Source organism: Schistocerca cancellata, chromosome 11, assembly GCF_023864275.1.
Source record: "Schistocerca cancellata isolate TAMUIC-IGC-003103 chromosome 11, iqSchCanc2.1, whole genome shotgun sequence".
Classification (NCBI taxonomy): domain Eukaryota; kingdom Metazoa; phylum Arthropoda; class Insecta; order Orthoptera; family Acrididae; genus Schistocerca; species Schistocerca cancellata.
Window position 1 is genome coordinate 43,531,094 of NC_064636.1, and position 19,317 is coordinate 43,550,410.

Sequence of the window (19,317 nt, forward strand, 5' to 3'; positions counted from 1 at the left end):
GTATTGCTCATCGGTGTGCGATCCGTACCAGGTCGGGTTGAGAGAGGAGATAGAGAAGATCCAAAGAAGAGCGGCGCGTTTCGTCACAGGGTTATTTGGTAAGCGTGATAAAAAAATGGCTCTGAGCACTATAGGACTTAACATCTATGGTCATCAGTCCCCTAGGACTTACAACTACTTAAACCTAACTAACCTAAGGACATCACAGAACACCCAGTCATCACGAGGCAGAGAAAATCCCTGACCCCGCCGGGAATCGAACCCGGGAACCCGGACGCGGGAAGCGAGAACGCTATCGCACGACCTAAGCGTGATAGCGTTACGGAGATGTTTAGCAAACTCGAGTGGCAGACTCTGCAAGAGAGGCGCTCTGCATCGCGGTGTAGCTTGCTGTCCAGGTTTCGAGAGGGTGCGTTGCTGGATGAGGTATCGAATATATTGCTTCCCCCTACTTACACCTCCCGAGGAGGTCACGAATGTAAAATTAGAGAGATTCGAGCGCGCACGGAGGCTTTCCGGCAGTCGTCCTTCCCGCGAACCATACGCGACTGGAGCAGGAAAGGGAGGTAATGACAGTGGCAGGTAAAGTGCCCTCCGCCACACACCGTTGGTTGGCTTGCGGAGTATAGACGTAGATGTAGATGACAAAAGTTATGGGATAGCGATATGCACATTTAGGATCACGTACACAAGGTGAAAAAGGGCAGTGCATCGGCGGAGCGGTAATTTGTACTCAGGTGGTTCAAGCGAAAACGATTCCGACGTGATTATGGCCATCGACAGCAATTAAAATCTTGCAGAAACACTAATATTTCGCTGCCTCTTCTTTCTCACTCTGCGTAATTCCTTGGTTCCTTTTCTGGCGAAATATGAACTTCGGCAGCTGCTGTTGTGGATATAATGCAGTGTTTGGGTTTGTTTATCGTTGCCACTGTTGTCGGTTACTCGTCGACAAAGCAGTTCCACTACACTCTGCAGCCTCGCGCTGTGCTCACCATTGGATACCTCCAATCCTTCGCCCTGTTGTCATTAGCAGCCAATACTGTGGTTGCATGGTAAACAATATTGCAGGCACGGAATGCCGTAAGCATAATTGGTCTTTAGCGACTTGACAGTCACGGGTTCCTTGTGGGTGTCCGTCAAACAAGGAGCTCGTTTCTTCAGCCCTATGAACAAAGCTCTCACCATTTTGGAAGACAGGAATGGCCACAGCATACTAATCATGAAGATGTGGAAGAAAGACCAGCACTTGACCACCGTGAAAGTTGAAATGAATATGACGCTTCGCAGCGATTGCACCTACAGCACAATGAGTCGTTTTACACGCAGTGTGATGAAGGTGTGTAGTTCAGACTGGAGGTGATTTTATAATGTCTTAGGCAAGTTCCTCGTACCAAGACCTGGGCCCACACATTCACGTTGCCTCGGACTTCATGCCCAAATTTCTCGTACCGTGACCTGGGCCCACACATTCACATTGCCTCGGACTTCATGTGCAAGTTTCTCGTACTGTGACCTGGGCCCACACATTCACATTGCCTCGGACTTCATGTCCAAGTTCCTCGTACCGTGACCTGGGCCCACACATTCACGTTGCCTCGGACTTCATGTCCAAGTTTCTCGTACCGTGCCCTGGGCCCACACATTCACATTGCCTCGGACTTCATGTGCAAGTTTCTCGTACCGTGACCTGGGCCCACACATTCACGTTGCCTCGGACTTCATGTGCAAGTTTCTCGTACCGTGACTTGGGCCCACAAATTCACATTGCCTCGGACTTCATGTGCAAGTTTCTCGTACCGTGACCTGGGCCCACATATTCACATTGCCTCGGACTTCATGTCCAAGTTTCTTGTACCGTGACCTGGGCCCACACATTCATGTTGCCTCGGACTTCATGTCCAAGTTTCTCGTACCGTGACCTGGGCCCACACATTCACGTTGCCTTGGAACTTCATGTCCAAGTTTCTTGTACCGTGACCTGGGCCCACACATTCACATTGCCTTGGACTTCATGTCCAAGTTTCTCGTACCGTGGCCTGGGCCCACACATTCACGTTGCCTCGGACTTCATGTCCAAGTTTCTCGTACCGTGACCTGGGCCGTCACATTCACATTGCCTTGGACTTCATGTCCAAGTTTCTCGTACCGTGACCTGGGCCCACACATTCACGTTGTCTTGGAACATCATGTCCAAGTTTCTCGTACCGTGACCTGGGCCCACACATTCACGTTGCCTCGGACTTCATGTCCAAGTTTCTCGTACCGTGACCTGGGCCCCACACCAATTCACGTTGCCTCGGACTTCATGTCCAAGTTTCTCGTACCGTGACCTGGGCCCCACACCAATTCACGTTGCCTCGGACTTCATGTCCAAGTTTCTCGTACCGTGACCTGGGCCCACACATTCACGTTGCCTCGGACATCATGTCCAAGTTTCTCGTACCGTGACCTGGGCCCCACACCACTTCACGTTGCCTTGGACTTCATGTCCAAGGCAACGTGAATGTGTGGGCCCAGGTCACGGTACGAGAAACTTGCATTAAACATTATAAAACCACCTCCGGTCTGAACTACACAACCTCGTCACACTGCTGGTAAACAACTCATTGGGCCGTAGGTGCAATCGCCCCGTCGCGTCATCTGGAAAAAAGAAGAGGCGAAATTTGCCCACACTAAACGTCCCTCCAATCAGCTGCTGTACCTTGCCTGTGCTGTTTGGACCGCTGAAGGCCTACAGGTCACGTGTCTGTCGCGAGGTACCCGACTGCAAATGTCTATTGCGTGCTGCTCCCGAGACGGACCACCATTCACTGGCAACCGCAATTCTTGTCGCGTTTGAAGCCGATTGTTATTGACCTGACATAGCGTTCACTCCCGTTACTGTCCGTTACGATATTTTTACTACCACTGTACAGTGCAGAGTTGAGTGACCGCGTGCGGTTCACCATTGCTTGTTCACCTGTCGGACGCACCGCATTGACACACCGACAAATGGGGCAACTTGATTCGTGGTATGCCACAGGAATCTGCTCACTGCCGTTCTTCGCGTCTCCACGTCGACCTTCACTATGTGTTCAAAAGTATCCGGACACCTGGCTGAAAATGACTTACAAGCTCGTCGCGCCTTCCATCGGTAATGCTGGAATTCAGTATGGTGTTGGCCCACCCTTAGTCTTGATGACAGCTTCCACTCTCGCAGCCATTCGTCCGAACAGGTGCTGGGAAGGTTTCTTGGGGAATGGCAGCCCATTCTTCACGGAGTGCTGCACTGAGGAGAGGTATCGATGTCGGTCGGTGAGGCCTGGCACGAAGTCGGCGTTCCAAAACATCCCAGAGGTGTTGTATAGGACCCAAGTCAGGACTCTGTGCAGGCCAGTCCATTACAGGGATGTTATATTTGTGTACCCACTCCGCCACAGGCCGTGCATCATCGTGTTGAAAGGTGCAGTCGCTATCCCCGAATTGCTCTTCAGTAGTGGGAAGCAAGAAGGTGCTTAAAACATCAATATAGGCCTGAATTGTGGTAGTGCCAAAACAACAAGGGGTGCAACCCTCCTCCATGAATAACGAATAACACGACCACACCATAACACCACCGGCTCCGAATTTTACTGTTGGCACTACACACGCTGGCAGATGACGATCACCGGGCATTCGCCATACCCACGCCCTGCCATCGGATCGCCACATTGTGTACCGTGATTCGTCACTCCGCACAAAGTTTTTCCACTGTTCAATCGTCCAATGTTTACGCTCCTTACACCAAGTGAGGCGTCGTTTGGCATTTACAAGCGTGACGTGTGGCTTATGAGCAGCCGTTCGACCGTGAAATCCCAAGTTTTCCCACCTCCCGCCTAACTGTCACAGTACTTGCAGTGGATCCTGATGCAGTCTGGAATTCCTGTGTGATGATCTGGATAGATGTCTGCCTATTACACATTACGACCCTCTTCATCTGTCGGCGGTCTCTGTCAGTCAACAGACGAGGTCGGCCTGTGTGCTTTTGTGCTGCACGTGCCCCTTCACGTTTCCACTTCACTATCACATCGGAAACAGTGGACCTAGGGATGTTTAGGAGTGTGGAAATCTCGTGTACAGACGTATGACACAAGTGACACCTAAAGTCTATTCACCGAGAGCTGGGACGAAACATAAACAGTGTCACGTGAGCGACTACGCTCGTTTCCAGAGAAAGCATTCGGTGTTGACGTGATATGTAGGGGTGTGGAAAATCCTTGGCGCACGCTTTGCAACTGGCGGCGTTCGGCTGGCTGCCGAGCTGTCACAGCGGACCGTGAGAAACCTGGGCAACAACGTACGAAATAAATTTAACAATAATGTTAAACTGAGTTCATTCTGTCGAAGCAGATTTATTTTCATTCAGGTTGCTAACAAAACGCTCCATTAAAAATACAATTAATTGTTAATTTCAATATCAATACCAGTAATAATAATGAGAAAGGACGAAACAAGGTTCACTCTGTCGAACTTGAACTGTTTTCATTGAGATTTATAACAAACCGCTCCTCTCTCTCCTCTATAATGCAGTCTAATTTCCACATTTGAGTTTCCACTTTTTCTACGACATGGAGGACGCACTTGTTCGAATCCTCTGCAGTCACTGTTCTTACTGCTTCTTCTAGCAGTACTTTAACTTCCGGCATTTTGTATGTTTTGTTTTTCACTGCAACATAGCCTTTGATTTTGGCCCACACTAACTCGATGGTGTTTAATTCACAGTGGTACGGAGGAATTATGAGAACTGTTTTCCCTGCATTATTCGCCATTTCATCTATTGCGTATTCGCTGTGCGCTGTTCTGTGATTTTTAACTGTATCTAAAAGTTCTTTCTTCAACATACCGTCTTCGAAATCGATGTTTTTAGATTTTAGCCACTCTGATATTTCCTGCTTATTGGAATTCGCATTGGGAACTTTTTGTTTTCTTCGAGAATGGTACGGCGCGTTATCATGAACAATAACTGCATTTTCCTGAAGCCGAGGAAGAACATCTTGAAACCACTTCTCGAAGGTTTCGGCGCACATCTCCTCATGATAATCTCCACTTTTCTTGGATTCGAAAGTCCACAAACATCCTTCAACGAACCCTGCTTTGCTGCCAATGTGTGCGATAATCAGACGTTTCCCTTTACCTGATGGGCCCTTGCTTCTTGGATAACCCGGTCAGAAACGCTCGTTTTGAGGAATTTATAGTGTCATCTACCCAGACGTAACTTCGGGTATGTCCTGCGTTCACCCACGTCTCGTCCAAATAGTGAATGGGTCTGCCTTCATCTCTCAACCGTTTAATGGTTCGAAGATAACGCCGCCTCCATAAGAAGATGTCATCCCTGTCTATTAGCATGCTATCGCGCGCACGCCGGACATATATGAAATTCATTTCTCTCAATAACTTATAAAATGTAGTTCTCCGAAAATTGGCCAGATCTGCATCTTCGTTCACGACTGTAACAACTTTGTCAATAGATGGCAATTCGTTACGAAAAAAAAAATTCGTGTACTTTCGTTCGTATCGCATTTCTATCGAAGTCATCAACATTTTCAGAAAGTTTGTCGTAATTTTCCTTTCTTGGTAGACTTCAAAGAGTGTGTGGCCTTGTACTCACTTATCACACGATACACTGAAGAACGTCCAACACCTGTAGCTGCAGCTGTTTTCGAAACAATATCACTCATCGACTGCTCTGGAAGTAAAAGTTGGGTTTTATACACATTAAGCACCATGTGCTTCTCAGAACTTAATGATTTCTTTTTTGTTCGCTTCTTTGCTGGACTCAAAATTGACACGTCGACCTCGCTAGCTGAATCCGTGGATGACATAATAAGGACAGCCGTATGTGATGCTAATGAAATAAGTGAATATATAAAATAAGAAACCATGTGATGCTATTGGATGCGCACATAAACAGTGAATGCTCAGCGTAACTACAAACACATATACTTACTCTAATAATCAACAACTAGTCTTTCAAGCGTCTTTACAGATGAACATAAGATATGCTGAAATCGTCGCTGTACAACACCCACTAACGAGCTCACACCAGCAACTGAGGCGGCCACATCACCTTTCTGAAACTTTCCTCGCTTACACCCCCACAAAAGAATTTAAAGGGAAAAAGTTTGTCGCTTACTATATTTCGGATGATGATTTGGTAAAAGTTCTACATCAGACGTGAGATTTTAATTCATTGCTTCACTATTACTGACTCTATTGGGCAGAAAATTTGCAGACGTCATCAACATATAGCACTGAAGGCATTTATAAAATTATTTTGCTGTGCGACACACAGTTTAGGAGATATGGCGTGATAAATATAGAGTAACGCGAAAAAACAACTTTTCCTGAAAGCTTAAATATTTCTCTTTTTGAGTGACAATAAATTTTAATGAAATGTAAATAAAGGTGTCGGAAGGTAGTTCTTGGATCACTTTATCATGTTCAGGTGCCAAATTATAAAAAACACGACTTTCATTTTTTTAATTTCTGACGCCCCAGGCTTGTACACCCCTCGACGGCAGCTCTGTGTTCACGCGCCTTGCCGTGTTTACAGTACGTCTCTTGTTTCGGTGAATGGAGTATAGTCACCTGACCACGTTCGTGAGTTCCGCGGAGCGCCCCATTCTGCTCTCTCACGACGTGTAATGACTACTGAGGTCGCTGGTATGGGGTACCTGGCAGTAGGTGGCAGCACAGTGCACCTAATATGAAAAACGTATGTTTTTCTGGGTGTCGGGATACTTTTGATCGCAGAGTGTATCTCACTGGGCTGATGCCTTGCAACTGACACACACACACACACACACACACACACACACACACTCTACCTGACTGCAATGACTTGACTTAGCAGCAGAAGGTCATACGACTGCCTGCTACCAGTTCTACACTATGTACACCACTACATTGAGAACAATGCGCTCTTTTAAGGTGACCTGGAAGTCATGAGGGCCCAAAAAATTGATTATTTTTCTAAAAATATGTCCTGTATGTGTAGCACCTCAGCATTTCCATGTTTACCATCCCTTGTTTATCTCTTTTTACACACACACACACACACACACACACACACACACACACATTCACACAATGTGTTAATTCCTACAGTGTTTCGTTATTTAATTTTGACGTGGCTGTTTCCATAGCAATTCCGTTGTGTAATATCGTTGAAGAACATATCGACTGTGCTATGAACAGGGATTTATCGCAATCGATCTGTCTGTCGGTACATGTAGGTTACTCGAGTTTAATTATGTCTTTATTGGCACGTCAGCTTTTCAGGTTGGTGGGATGTACGCCATAATGTGTTTTACTCATGGAGTAACAAGCAGATTAAACGTCACGGGCGGACTAGGCATCAAAACTTGGGACGACGTCAAAAGTGGGATGCCATCAGTGGACAGGCAAAGTGCCGTTGAAGTCGAAAAAAAAAGGCTGCTGAAGGCAGGACAAAGGAGGCCTCAATTAGAAAGAAAAGAAAGAAAACTAAATAAGATGAAAAGGGCAGTCAGAATTAATAAGATTATGGAACTGGAATGTTTTGGCATGTTATCATTAACAAGCAATGACATGCATATCTTTAGTTTCAGTCTCCCGTTTTTGCATACTTAGGTATTACTATCTCATCTAATATTAAAGGTACAAAAACAAAATTTTGCATGATAATGATATAGTGATTGTCTTCACAGTGACCCACACTATTCAGCAGAGTATTAAATATTTGAAGCTGGAGCATGTCACATGATCTTAAATTATTATCTTAAAACTGGCTTCTAAAAAACATTTCCTTAGAAATACACAAAACAACAAACTGGTAAACATTCCTGGTTTACTGTTTGAATAATTTGATAATTAAAAGATTAAAATTTCTTTTGACCTTTTATTTTGAATAGTGTGGAGGTATGTTGTACCTAAAATAAAATTTATACGTAATACTTGTTGTGAGTTGGCAAGACAGCCAAGCCACTATGAGGAAGCCGAAAGGCACGCGTTTTAGCTCACGCAGGCTGGCCTGAGGTCTGGAACAGGTAAGGGAATTTATAGTAGCAAAGAACGTAAGTAACTACTGGAATACTTAACTTTAATTCATAATTGGTGAACATCGGTCTGGCGGTACATGCATCACAAGATAAATAGCAAATGATAATGGCGCCTTGCTAGGTCGTAGCAAATGACGTAGCTGAAGGCTACGCTAACTATCGTCTCGGCAAATGAGAGCGTATTTTGTCAGTGAACCATCGCTAGCAAAGTCGGCTGTACAACTGGGGCGAGTGCTAGGGAGTCTCTCTAGACCTGCCGTGTGGCGGCGCTCGGTCTGCAATCACTGATAGTGGCGACATGCGGGTCCGACGTATACTAACGGACCGCGGCCGATTTAAAGGCTACCACCTAGCAAGTGTGGTGTCTGGCGGTGACACCACAATACTGTAAGTAAGCAAAAAATCAGTATTGACTCCACTACATATTCCACAGTTTTTCAGTTTTTTCAAATGAGGATCAGAATATGCCAATTACATGATTAAAGTTTCATTTCCATACCTGTTATAGCTTTGAGTTATTAAATTTCAAAATACTAGTAAAAAACTGAATGCTATGACGTCCAGATCCCCTTAAGGAGATACTTTGGCCATTAAGGCTTACATTAGAATAGGTTCGCGCAAGTTAGCCTGACGAGATAAAATGTTTAGAAGTACAGGGTGATTCAAAAAGAATACCACAACTTTAAAAATGTGTATTTAATGAAAGAAACATAATATAACCTTCTGTTATACATCACTACAAAGAGTATTTAAAAAGTTTTTTTTCACTCAAAAACAAGTTCAGAGATGTTCAATATGGCCCCCTCCAGACACTCGAGCAATATCAACCCGATACTCCAACTCGTTCCACACTCTCTGTAGCATATCAGGCGTAACAGTTTGGATAGCTGCTGTTATTTCTCGTTTCAAATCATCAATGGTGGCTGGGAGAGGTGGCCGAAACACCATATCCTTAACATACCCCTATAAGAAAAAATCGCAGGGGGTAAGATCAGGGCTTCTTGGAGGCCAGTGATGAAGTGCTCTGTCACGGGCTGCCTGGCGGCCGATCCATCGCCTCGGGTAGTTGACGTTCAGGTTTCATAACCAACCTTTTTCGTAGGACTCTCCATACAGTTGATTGTGGAATTTGCAGCTCTCTGCTAGCTCTGCGAGTCGATTTTCCTGGGCTGCGAACAAATGCTTGCTGGATGCGTGCTACATTTTCATCACTCGTTCTCGGCCGTCCAGAACTTTTCCCATTGCACAAACACCCATTCTCTGTTTATACCAACGTTTAATACACCACCTATCAGGATGTTTAACACCAAACTTCATTCGAAATGCACGCTGAACAACTGTCGTCGATTCACTTCTGCCGTACTCAATAACACAAAAAGCTTTCTGTTGAGTGGTCGCCAATCAACTGACGCTGACGCCTAGTCAACAGCGCCTCAAGCGAACAAATGTACAACTAAATGAAACTTTGTAGCTCCCTTAATTCGCCGACAGATAGTGCTTAGCTCTGCCTTTTGTCGTTGCAGAGTTTTAAATTCCTAAAGTTGTGGTATTCTTTTTGAATCACCCTATACTATGAAATGGTGTTTATGTTGATGGGGAAAGCTGTGGCCTGTAAAGTTGTGTGGAGTACGTAATTATCAGCGATAAAGTTGCAACGCCGCACCGTTTACTCGTATATTTGTTAGGTTCTTGGCTGTGCACGTTGGTACTGGAACAGTGCTGTTGTTGACTCTTTTTATAGTCCCTAAAATCGCGAGAAGGGTGCGGGACTCAGGTTTACTTCAACTGTTAACTGTGAGATTTGGCAGAGTCTGTGCCTCTGTCGGAACTATTACCAGCTGGCCACTAAACACTTAACTCGCCTCTTCGTGGGAGTATTTTGGCGTCCGGAGACATCGGTGGAACGGCATTGGGTGCGAGAGGCACTGAGGGGGGAGATGGGAGACGGGAGGGGGGAGGTAGAACAACAAAACGAAGCTAAGTGGCGCTTCCAATTAAGGCAATTGCTGCCACTTTGCGGACAGCCACGGAAATTGGATGAGGCGGTCGACCTCCCTGAGCCACGTGTGTGCGCACTGCGCGTAACATCGTGCAGTTCCACTCGCCTGTGTCTCTCTCTCTTCTCTCTCACTTTCTCTATTTCTCCTGCTCTCATCCTATTTCTGTTCCATTCTCTTTATTTCTCTGTCTAATTCTCTTCATTACTCCTTCGCTCTCTTTCACACCCTTTCATTAGTGCTTTTCTCTCGTGCGACTTTGCATTCCACTTTCTCACTTTTTCTTTCTGTTTGCATTTTCCTCTCGCTTTCGCAATCTGTTTTCGCATTTCACAGGCATTTTTCCCCTTGTTTCGCAGTTTTTCTCCATCTTCCGGCAATTCTCCTTGTTTTGCACTTTTTCCACATATTTCACACTTTTCTCCCTCTCTTACCAGTATACTTCACACTCCTGTCTCTTTCACACATTTTTCACTATTTCAAGACTTTTGATGTTGAGCAACCTAAACAAACAACAGCAAGAACAATTCGACACTTTCTCTCGCTTTTCCACCATTTCTGCTTCTTTCGCATTTCGTCTTCCACTTTCACATTTTCCTCCATCTTTCCCTTTTCCCCCTTGTTCCACATCTCTCTCTCTCTTCCTTCTTTCACTCTTCCTCTCTGTGTTACACACTTTTTCTACCTCTTTTGTACTTTTCCTTTCCCATTTCTACCACCTCTCCCACATTTTTCACTCTCCATATTCTTTCACTTTCACTCTCTCTTCCACTCTTTTTCTCAGTGTTTTTAAAATTTTATCTTTCTTTCAGTTTTTCTTCCTCTTTGACTTGAACTTTCCCTTTGTTCCACTCTTTTGCCTCCACTTTGACTGCCTCCTTAACTGAGTGGTCAGCACTTCTGACTGCCATGCAGTGGGCCTGGATACGATTTCTACCCAGTCGGAAATTTTCTCCACTCAGGGACTGTATATTGTGTCGTCCTCATAAATTCATCATTATCATAATCCAAGTCGCCCAATCTGCTATCACCTGAAAAGACTTCTAATTCCCAGGTGAGAACTCCTGGCCGTCAATGCCACATGATCATTTCATTTCCTCCACTTTTGCACTGTTTCTCCCTGTTTCATTCTTTTTCCAGTTTCATATTTATTCTACCTTTTTCTCTTTCATTTCTACTACCTACCTATCTATCTATCTGTTTCTCTTTCTGTTTGTCAGTCTGACAGTCAGTCTGTCTAATCCACGCTCTTTCTCTCACATTTGCAGTTTTTCTCCTTCAATAACCTTTTTCTCTCTGTCATTTTTTCTCCTCCTTTCACACTTTTCTCCAAATTGGCAGTTTTTCTCCATCTTTTATAGATTTCTTTCTCATTTACACTTTCCTCTCTCTTCCATATAGTTCCTATCTCTTCCATACTGTTTCTGTCTGTTCTACAATCAAGTGACATACAGATAGTACTGAAAATCAGATGGTGATCTACTATTTTCCATGGGAATCCAGTAATTGCAGAACTGTCACTGCTTTTCTGCAGCTCACAAGTGAAAAATGGAAGAAACATAAAACTGATTTACATGTAAAATTATTATGCTGTAGAACTTTAGTTTCAGGAGTGATCCTAGCAAAAGAGGTTCGAAACTTTGGAAACTCCATATTTATTCCAGTATTAGCCAGCACAGCTGTCTGGTTAATGTTATCGGACGAATGTTCCTTGTACATATCCACCGCATATCATCAAGATGGAGAACAGGAAGTCTCCATGGTGCTCCTTTTTCTGATGGCCGCATATGGCTGCCTGTTCTCAGCACAGCCAGTTTCTGATGGTCATTCCAGTAAATATATAATTTTGATATTGGTTGTTTATTAAACTACAGACAAAACAAAAAAATAGAAGAGTAATTCTCTACTGAAAATTATGTATAATTTGTCCAGGCGATCCTTCCATAATGATCGAAAGTCTCTCTGTGTATTTTGATGTCGACCATGTTTCCGTTTACTCTGCTATGTTTCTATCCATTCCACACTGTATCTACCCATTCTACGCCCTGTCTGCCTATTTCACAGCCTTTCTGTCTCATGCCCATTCTCTCATATATCTGTGATAGGGTGTTAATTTCAGTTTGCTTCCTGCCTTATTTCCTTCATTCATACACAAGATTCTCTCTCTCTCTCTCTCTCTGTCTGTCTCTGTCTTTCTATTTCTTTCTATCTTTTCCTCACTCACTGAGTCACTCTTTTTGTGTCACATGATTCTATCCGCTCTGACACACATCATTGCTTTCTCCCTTTTATGAATTTCCTCTCTTATTATTTCCCTGTTTGATTCTACCTATTTTTCCACTCATCTTCTCCCTCCCTTCCTTTTACATCCCTCTCTGTTTCTCAAATGCATTCTCTAGAGCTCTCTGTTTTTGTTATCTATGGCTCTCCATGTTTACCATCCCTTGTGTATCTCTTTTTACACACACACACACACACACACACACACACGCACGCACGCACGCACGCACACACGCGCGCGCAGACAGACAGACAGACACACACATATGCACACATTCATTCACATAATGTGTTATTTTTCCTCTTTCTTCTTTCCCACACGGGAGTGCTTAGTAGAGTGTGAGGAAGTAGCACATTAAGTAGCATTCCTGCCTTAATGAGGAAGTCAGCTTGTTTTGGAAGGCAACACTGACACAAAGGTATTAAGTGTCCATTTAACAGCTCATCAACATTTTGAAGCTGATACCCGTTTCTTAACGGAAACTAAGAAAACAGGAAATAATGAGAACCAGTGGAATACAATATTCAGTTCCACCCTAAGTATTTATTGCTTCAGACAAACAGTAATCATAATAATAAAACTTCCTGGCAGACTGAAACTTTTTTCTGGACTGGGGCTCGAACTGGGCACCTTGACATTTGTGGGTAATGCACTTACCCACTGAACTATTCAGGTACGATTCTCGACCCGCCTTCAAAGCCTCACTTCCGTCACTAGGTCCTCTACTACTTTTCAAACTTCATACAAGTACTACTGGATGCCTTGTGGCACTTGCACCCATGAAGGGAAGGATATTCTTGAGGAACGACATACACTCCTGGAAATGGAAAAAAGAACACATTGACACCGGTGTGTCAGACCCACCATACTTGCTCCGGACACTGCGAGAGGGCTGTACAAGCAATGATCACCGAGGACCATTCGCAACCGTCTCCATGAAGCTGGGCTACGGTCCCGCACACCGTTAGGCCGTCTTCCGCTCACGCCCCAACATCGTGCAGCCCGCCTCCAGTGGTGTTGCGACAGGCGTGAATGGAGGGACGAATGGAGACGTGTCGTCTTCAGCGATGAGAGTCGCTTCTGCCTTGGTGCCAATGATGGTCGTATGCGTGTTTGGCGCCGTGCAGGTGAGCGCCACAATCAGGACTGCATACGACCGAGGCACACAGGGCCAACACCCGGCATCATGGTGTGGGGAGCGATCTCCTACACTGGCCGTACACCACTGGTGATCGTCGAGGGGACACTGAATAGTGCACGGTACATCCAAACCGTCATCGAACCCATCGTTCTACCATTCCTAGACCGGCAAGGGAACTTGCTGTTCCAACAGGACAATGCACGTCCGCATGTATCCCGTGCCACCCAACGTGCTCTAGAAGGTGTAAGTCAACTACCCTGGCCAGCAAGATCCCCGGATCTGTCCCCCATTGAGCATGTTTGGGACTGGATGAAGCGTCGTCTCACGCGGTCTGCACGTCCAGCACGAACGCTGGTCCAACTGAGGCGCCAGGTGGAAATGGCATGGCAAGCCGTTCCACAGGACTACATCCAGCATCTCTACGATCGTCTCCATGGGAGAATAGCAGCCTGCATTGCTGCGAAAGGTGGATATACACTGTACTAGTGCCGACATTGTGCATGCTCTGTTGCCTGTGTCTATGTGCCTGTGGTTCTGTCAGTGTGATCATGTGATGTATCTGACCCCAGGAATGTGTCAATAAAGTTTCCCCTTCCTGGGACAATGAATTCACGGTGTTCTTATTTCAATTTCCAGGAGTGTAGTATTGTGGCCTGGATGACTCGTTGACTCGCAGCGGAATCAAAGATTCTTTATACAGTCAGAATTATATTTAACACAGTCTGGCATTTTTCGTATCCAAACCTGTTTCAGCATTGTTGTGGCACGGTCAGTGGGTCTTTCATTTATTTTTTGCTCCACATTTTGTCGCCCCTTCGATTAGGTATTTTTTAAGCCACCATTTTTTAGCCCCATCTAGGGTGGAGGGAAGCAATGTGATGTTGACGTTGGAACAGGATAGGGGGCGTAGAGTGGAGCAGAATTTTGCAGATAATGGTAGTCATAAGTCGACTGTTTGTGCAGCTACGATAGGAAAATAATAACCAATCAGTGACGAGTTAGCAGAAGCTGACAGCCTGAAGAGATGGTGGAAAGCATTTCTGAGAGCGCACCAAACATTCACAACCTGCAAGGAATTTTCGTGAGCTGATGACTTCTATAGAGATGTCTAGTGTGTAGAGAGTTTGAAGGGATAATTTTGGAGCATTTGCTATAAAATTGACATTTGGGAAAACAAGAGTTAATCTCAGTTTACTATTTAGCTACAGGCTTGGTTTAGGATCACTAGTCTACTTATCACAAAAGCCCCCTTATATCAGTAAAAATGAAACCTGTGTCTTTTGATTTTTTAAAATCGATATTTTGTCAAATGGGAGTATGCACCTCTGTGTCTTTTAGATTTTTAAGAAGCAATATCTCGCCAGACGGAAGAGTACGACCTCACAAATGTTTATACAATAATCTAATATTTTAAGATAGCCAAATTCATATGACTGGTTTCAGCATATTATTGTCGTCTTCTGATGTGATAATTAATCCACACATAATTTCATCTTGATGTATCTATACATAGTATAAATCAAAGCCGCCTACGCATCTTTTATATTTTGGATGATAAGAAGTGATTCAAGAAGAACTGGAAACAGTGATAAAACTAAAACAGTATGATTACAGAGATTGTTTTTCAGTGTGAGACATAGATTGTCACATAGTTACATGCTTTTATCACAGGTAACACATTTCAACAACAGAAATCGGACCATCGTTACTCGAGGACAATGTGTGCACCGTGTTGCAACAGACAGAGATTACAAGAAAACTATTGTGTAGGTTATGAAAAACTTTACACTAAAAATTAGGTGGTTGACAGATACAATAATGAGTCAGCCCTGATACCAGTCTATTTCTGTTTATGACAACTAATATCTTAAATTTCCTAGATTTATCAAAGCGCTTCTCATTCATATTTATGGCTCACAGTTACAGTTCTAACATAGTTGCTGTAACATCTTAAAGGTAACCTCACAAATTACCATCAATTTTAGTGCCTTGATTTCCTGCATTTTATGATTTCGTCATCATGTAACAGACCAGTAACTTAATGGCTTGTTTCTGAATTAAAAGGTCACATCTAAAGTAAGTTAGATAACATTTTTTACATATTACATGTTAGTTTGCTTTCATTCATAATTATTTAATCATTTCAGTTCAATTGCTAGCATGACCCATTTACTCAGTGTTTATTGGAAAACCCTGTTAGCTCAAAACTAATATCTGGGCATGATATAGTAAGAACTACACTTTCGTTTCACTAAATATATAAACTGTATTGTTTCCTAATGTAAGCAACAGTAGTACTTGAAAATGACAGTTTTGAACAAAATATTGCATTCCCTGTAATAGAATCACTTTTTTAAAACCCCTCCTCATAAAATTTGTTTTCTGAGAGATTGCGTATTGGTGATTTTTAATTATGTGTCCTGTTCTCTTATTCTATATTGCCTGTAGTAAAATAATATAATCTTTTGGGAAAGTAATGAAGTTTTTGAACATGGTACCTATAAGCTATTGTTTTGCATATTGTTCAGTATGTACATAATATTAAAAATTTTAATGTATGATACCCTTTTATTATACTGAAAATTTTCCCTTAACAACTTTTTATAGTCTCTAATAAATTCTTCAGTAATGATCTTTCTATATTTGCACGATGGGTTAATAACATTCAAAGTATATTTAAATTATTTAGTTGTTTAATTTGATGCCATTTCCATCAATTAATTAGAAAGACAGATATGCAGTTCGTTGCTACTAATTTTACTAACATGTATCTTGGAATTTTTCTTTTTTTTGCATGTCTGGTTGGTTGCAGATGAGTTCAAAGTCACAAAGGCGGAAGGTGAGTGCAAGTTTGGTAAATATGTATTTTGTCAACGTCTCGTAAGTTTTCTGTGTGGCATTCTGTTGGTGACGGTATTCTTACTGAGTATTGTGAATACATGACATTGATTTGTTGAAATACAGAAGAAACTTGCAATAGAGTTTTGTACTCTTATTCTGTTTCCTCTTCTTATTCTTCGTCCTCTTCTTCTTCTTCTTCTTCTTCTTCTGGCAGTCCAGGTTTAGGGCTTATGATCTATTCGGCCTAACATGCTCTTGTCAAGGGATTCTATGAGGTGGCGTATGCAATAAATGGGATTACTTTTTCAGTTAATGATTGTATCCCTAGTTCTTTCCTTATTTCGTACTTTGTCTTCTCTTGTACAGCCTTTCACTGATCCAAAGAACTTCTTTTGTGATGCTTGAAATTGTCTTATGTTTTTTGTTCTCTATGTCCAACTTTCGGGTCCACATAGTAATGTGAGTAGTGTTGTGACTTTATAAAATTTCATTTGGCTTTCTCTTTTCGCTTTACCCATCGGTGTTATTCTGATCGTGTCACATATATTTTGGTAGGTATTAATTCTCTTATTTATGTCTTTCTCTCCTTCAAACGTTATGTCACATCCTAGATACCAGAAATGTGACACCTGCTCTGTTATTATGTTACTGATGATTCTGTTGGATCTTGTGGTGTGTTCTCCTAAAAGTGTAATTGGTTTTATTTTTGTTGTTGATATCTTCAGGCTATAATTTAGACTTGAATTATTTAATCTGTTTACCGCTATTTGTAGTTTGTCTTTACTCTCCTGTATGATTAGATCGTCATCGGCAAAAAGCGTTATTTTTAGATATTTATTTCTCCGAATTCTTCTACCTTGAAGTACTGTGTCGTTTATCCATTCCCTAACAAGGTTGTTGATGTCGATATTGAACAGTCTACGGTCGCAGGTTCGAATCCTACCTCGGACATGGATGTGTGAGATGTCCTTAGGTTAGTTAGGTTTAAGTAGTTCTAAGTTCCAGGGGACTGATGACCACAGCAGTTAAGTCCCATAGTGCTCAGAGCCATTTTGGTTGGTTGGTTGTTTTTGGGGAAGGAGACCAGACAGCGAGGTCATCGGATGAGGGAAGGACGGGGAAGGAAGTCGGCCGTGCCCTTTTGAAAGGAACCATACCGGCATTTGCCTGGAGCGATTTAGGCAAATCACGGAAAACCTAAATCAGGATGGCCGGACGCGGGATTGAACCGTCGCCCTCCCGAACGCGAGTCCAGTGTGCTAACCAGTGCGCCACCTCGCTCGGTTTGAACCATTTTACTCCCTGGTTTTCCCTCTGTCTAAAGTGTCACTTCTTTGCCAGTATCTATTCTTATTCAGATGTTTTTATACAGACCCTGGCATACTTTTATCAGTTGTCGGAGGGAACCCTTTTCTTCCATTATTTACAGAGCTTTTCTCTCTGGATGCGGCCAGACGCTTTTTCGTAGACGGTACATACTAGGTGTGTTTTCAGATTGAATTTTCGTCTTTTTAGTATAATTTTTTTTTCAGTGTGAAAACATCATAGCCACAGGATCTTCCTTTCTGGAAACCTGCATACTGCTCAAATAAATTTGTTTCGAAATCTTTCATTAATTATTTTCCTGATATTTCATCTGTACGCAAACACATGTTACAGAGACGAAGCATTTTAAAATCTAGACATATTCCGCCATACAGGGTGTCCTAGCAGGAATGTCAGTATTCAGGGATGTTCAAAAATGGTTCAAATGGGTCTGAGCACCATGGGACTCAACTGCTGTGGTCATCAGTCCCCTAGAACTTAGAACTACTTAAGCCTAACTAACCTAAGGACATCACACAACACCCAGCCATCACGAGGCAGAGAAAATCCCTGACCCCGCCGGGAATCGAACCCGGGAACCCGGGCGTGGGAAGCGAGAACGCTACCGCACGACCACGAGATGCGAGCATTCAGGGATGTGACAGGAACGATCATTCAGAGCAAAACGGCTTATAAGCATGGGCTCCAAAATGCGTATCTTCTTCGGTTCAAGAGATGTATTTCATAGTAACGAAAATGAAGCAGTACTCATAACTCGTAAGGTACGCAGTTTGGAACCCATGTTTGCTTTACAAATATTTTGTTTTGGTCCATACTATCTTCTCCCAAAAAATGAAAGTCATTGAGCTTGCAGTAGAAGAATAAAATATTTACTAGACTTTTTTTGTTCCAATGATCGTTCCTGTCATATCCCTGAAATCTGACCATTCCCGGTCAGGCTCACAGTACAGGGTTATTACAAATGATTGAAGCGATTTCACAGCTCTACAATAACTTTATTATTTGAGATATTTTCACAATGCTTTGCACACACATACAAAAACTCAAAAAGTTTTTTTTAGGTATTCACAAATGTTCGATATGTACCCCTTTAGTGATTCGGCAGACATCAAGCCGATAATCAAGTTCCTCCCACACTCGGCGCAGCATGTCCCCATCGATGAGTTCGAAAGCATCGTTGATGCGAGCTCGCAGTTCTGGCACGTTTCTCGATAGAGGAGGTTTAAACACTGAATCTTTCACATAACCCCACAGAAAGAAATCGCACGGGGTTAAGTCGGGAGAGCGTGGAGGCCATGACACGAATTGCTGATCATGATCTCCACCACGACCGATCCGTCGGTTTTCCAATCTCCTGTTTAAGAAATGCCGAACATCACGATGGAAGTGCGGTGGAGAACCGTCCTGTTGAAAGATGAAGTCGGCGCTGTCGGTCTCCCATTGTGACACGAGCCAATTTTCCAGCATGTCTAGATACACGTGTCCTGTAACGTTTTTTTCGCAGAAGAAAAAGGGGCCGTAAACTTTAAACCGTGAGATTGCACAAAACACTTTAACTTTTGGTGAATTGCGAATTCGCTGCACGAATGCGTGAGGATTCTCTACCGCCCAGATTCGCACATTGTGTCTGTTCACTTCACCATTAAGAAAAAATGTTGCTTCATCACTGAA

General features: G+C 43.3%; 1 protein-coding gene across 4 annotated transcripts in view; it reads left to right on the plus strand.

The window, feature by feature from the left end:
* The window catches only part of LOC126108513 (coiled-coil domain-containing protein CG32809-like), a 626,816-nt gene that overhangs the window by 300,240 nt on the left and 307,259 nt on the right, over positions 1–19,317 (plus strand). For 3 of the 4 annotated variants that reach the window (XM_049913782.1, XM_049913780.1, XM_049913783.1), the window contains exon 3: positions 16,292–16,318. The exons of the other annotated variant lie outside the window; for it this stretch is intronic. In XM_049913782.1, coding sequence (XP_049769739.1) covers positions 16,292–16,318 — 27 coding nt within the window. The remainder of the gene's footprint in view (positions 1–16,291; positions 16,319–19,317) is intronic. 4 annotated transcript variants of the gene reach the window in all.